This window comes from Cryptomeria japonica, chromosome 5, assembly GCF_030272615.1.
Source record: "Cryptomeria japonica chromosome 5, Sugi_1.0, whole genome shotgun sequence".
NCBI classification, from domain to species: domain Eukaryota; kingdom Viridiplantae; phylum Streptophyta; class Pinopsida; order Cupressales; family Cupressaceae; genus Cryptomeria; species Cryptomeria japonica.
Genome location: NC_081409.1, coordinates 8,408,532 through 8,410,943, shown reverse-complemented (window position 1 = coordinate 8,410,943; position 2,412 = coordinate 8,408,532). Strand labels below are relative to the sequence as shown.

At 36.3% G+C, this 2,412-nt stretch overlaps 1 protein-coding gene across 1 annotated transcript; it reads left to right on the top strand.

Annotated features, from left to right (window-relative positions):
- Window positions 1-429: 429 nt before the first annotated feature.
- Window positions 430-1,677, top strand: LOC131077937 (uncharacterized). The gene has a single exon (XM_058015532.1). It carries the CDS (start codon window positions 503-505, stop codon window positions 1,442-1,444), a length of 942 nt encoding a protein of 313 aa, XP_057871515.1. The 5' UTR covers window positions 430-502; the 3' UTR covers window positions 1,445-1,677.
- Window positions 1,678-2,412: the final 735 nt, after the last annotated feature.

Here is a 2,412-nt window from a genome sequence, read left to right as displayed (position 1 = left end):
GTTTTGGAAGGAACGTGAAACATGCAACCCGATATGTTTGACCGTGGCGATGGAAGCGAGGGACGTTGCTTGTCGCCTAAGCTTCCTCCTCCAACCAAAAAACAACAATTTCTAGAAACCTTCCAAAAACAAATATGTGGCCAAATCATCTTATTCAAACAAGATTGGCTTAGCTAGTCAAATAATCGAGCGTGATAAGATAACCCATTTAAGCTTTTACTGCCACGTGTTTAACTTTATTCAAAAAGTAATTCTCTCAAATTGAAAAGAGATTGGAGTGTGTACTGTTTTTGAGGATTCGAAGTGTTTGAAAGGGGATAAAATATATTCAGGAGATCCAAATCCATGTTCGTATGCGATGACAGAAGCGAGACAGCCTTCTTGACCATTACGTTTCCTTACAAGTAAAAAATTTCCAGCAATTCCTGTGCGCCTGTCATATATATACACAATAGGTATACACCCACCCAACGTATACTCACAAAAATTTCTATAGGCTAAAATGGGTACCTTTATTGGCCATGTCTTGCCTGGTGCTGGATTCTTCCTCATTGGCCTCTGGCATCTTTTCAACACGTTAAGAAATTATGCTCAATCTCCAGGGGAATTTCACACCAGACCCTGGTTTCCCGCTAAATTTAGAGGCGGGATATTAAAGCATTTGGAGCTGCTAGCTATTTTAACGGGGACCTGCCTTTCAATTTCTGCAGAGCTTTTCATCGGGCCAAAGCGACACCAGCCTCTGGCAGATGACTGGACTATTCCTCCCGAGCACCTCAACAATTTCGAGCACTCTTCTATTTCCTTGTTTTTTCTCATCTATGCTGCCGTGGCAATCTACGTGGACAGGCATGAGATCCACGTGCCACACGGGATGCTCCACGTCATTGCCGCGCTGGCGTTCAGCCAGGAGTTATTGCTGTTCCATCTGCACTCCGCTGATCACATGGGGGCTGAGGGCCAATACCACTGGCTGCTACAGCTTATAGTTCTGCTTAGCCTGGCCTCCACTATTTTAGAGGTGCCTTTTCCCAAGAGCTTTTTAGTGGCCATGGTGAGATCAATGTCTATATTATTTCAGGGATTATGGTTTGTACACATGGGATTTATGCTGTGGATTCCTGCGTTTATTCCAAAAGGGTGTAAAATGAACGCAGAGCACGGTCACATGGTGGTGAAGTGCGATGAGCAGGGGGCTAACATGAGAGCCAAGGCTCTGGCTAATCTGCAGTTCAATTGGTACTTGGCCTCCCTAATTATCTTCACTGTAATTCTGCATGTTAAAATGATGAAAAATTATGGCGGCGACAAATATAGCAGTGATGTAGAGATGGGAAACGCCGCCAAATATAGCAGCCCTGGACACAGGCGGTCACTGGATGGTTCGCAAAGCTCCATGGACCTGGACATGGAGGGTATGCAGCCTCTAAATTTAGAAAGATAAAAGCATATATGTCTTATACCATTTTTTTTCCGGAATTGGGGTTTTCTTTGTTTAGCTATAAATTTGAGTTTGCGTTCTTTACAGTGTGAATTGCCGCTAAATTTGGCGGTGGATTGCTTTATCTCAGGATTAGGGGAAGCAAATTTGGGAATTGGGTACAGATTTATAGAATTTATCCCACATGTATCCTAAATGTTTTTACAGGATTGTTAAAAAACTAACTTTCCTATCTATTGATATTTATATATAAGTAATGACTCATCAGATCTTTTTTTATAGTATAATTTATTATTAATACCATATTATTTATTTAGAAACTAAAATTTAAGTTGATCGCTCTTATGATAAAAAAAAGACACATATCCCCATAATACATGAATAAAATTTTATTATATTATTTTATAAAAATATAATATATTATATAAAAAATTAAAATAAAATCAAACTTTTATATTAAGGTGAAGTAAAAACCAATACTAATATCAAATTTTCAATAAAATAAATAAATAACTGTTATGAGATGTCTTACCCAATAATTTTGTTTTATTTTTAAAAGTATTTAAATAAACGGTGGTAGATGCTGAGCTATTTTTCTTTTCTAATTTAATTTGTTGGAGGAGACCCTCAAAAGTACATTTGATTTAGTGAAACATCCACTATGAGTTGAAAGTGAGCAAACCAAAAAAGACTTAATCTTTATATATAGAATTTAAAAGTCAAATTTAGGAATTTTTTTAATGGTTTTGGTCAATATATTTTCTAAAAGCCATTTCATGTTGGATGCCAAATTTGTGGTCTTACAAGACGATGAAAGGTCACAAGGCACTCCACTAAATTGTTTGTAGATTGGTTCTTATGAATGTTACAAGTAATTTAATTTAATTTATTCAATTTATAATTGTTTTAGTATAGTGTGAAAATTATATATTTATATTAATTTTAATTTAATTTAATATTTATTTTAAAAG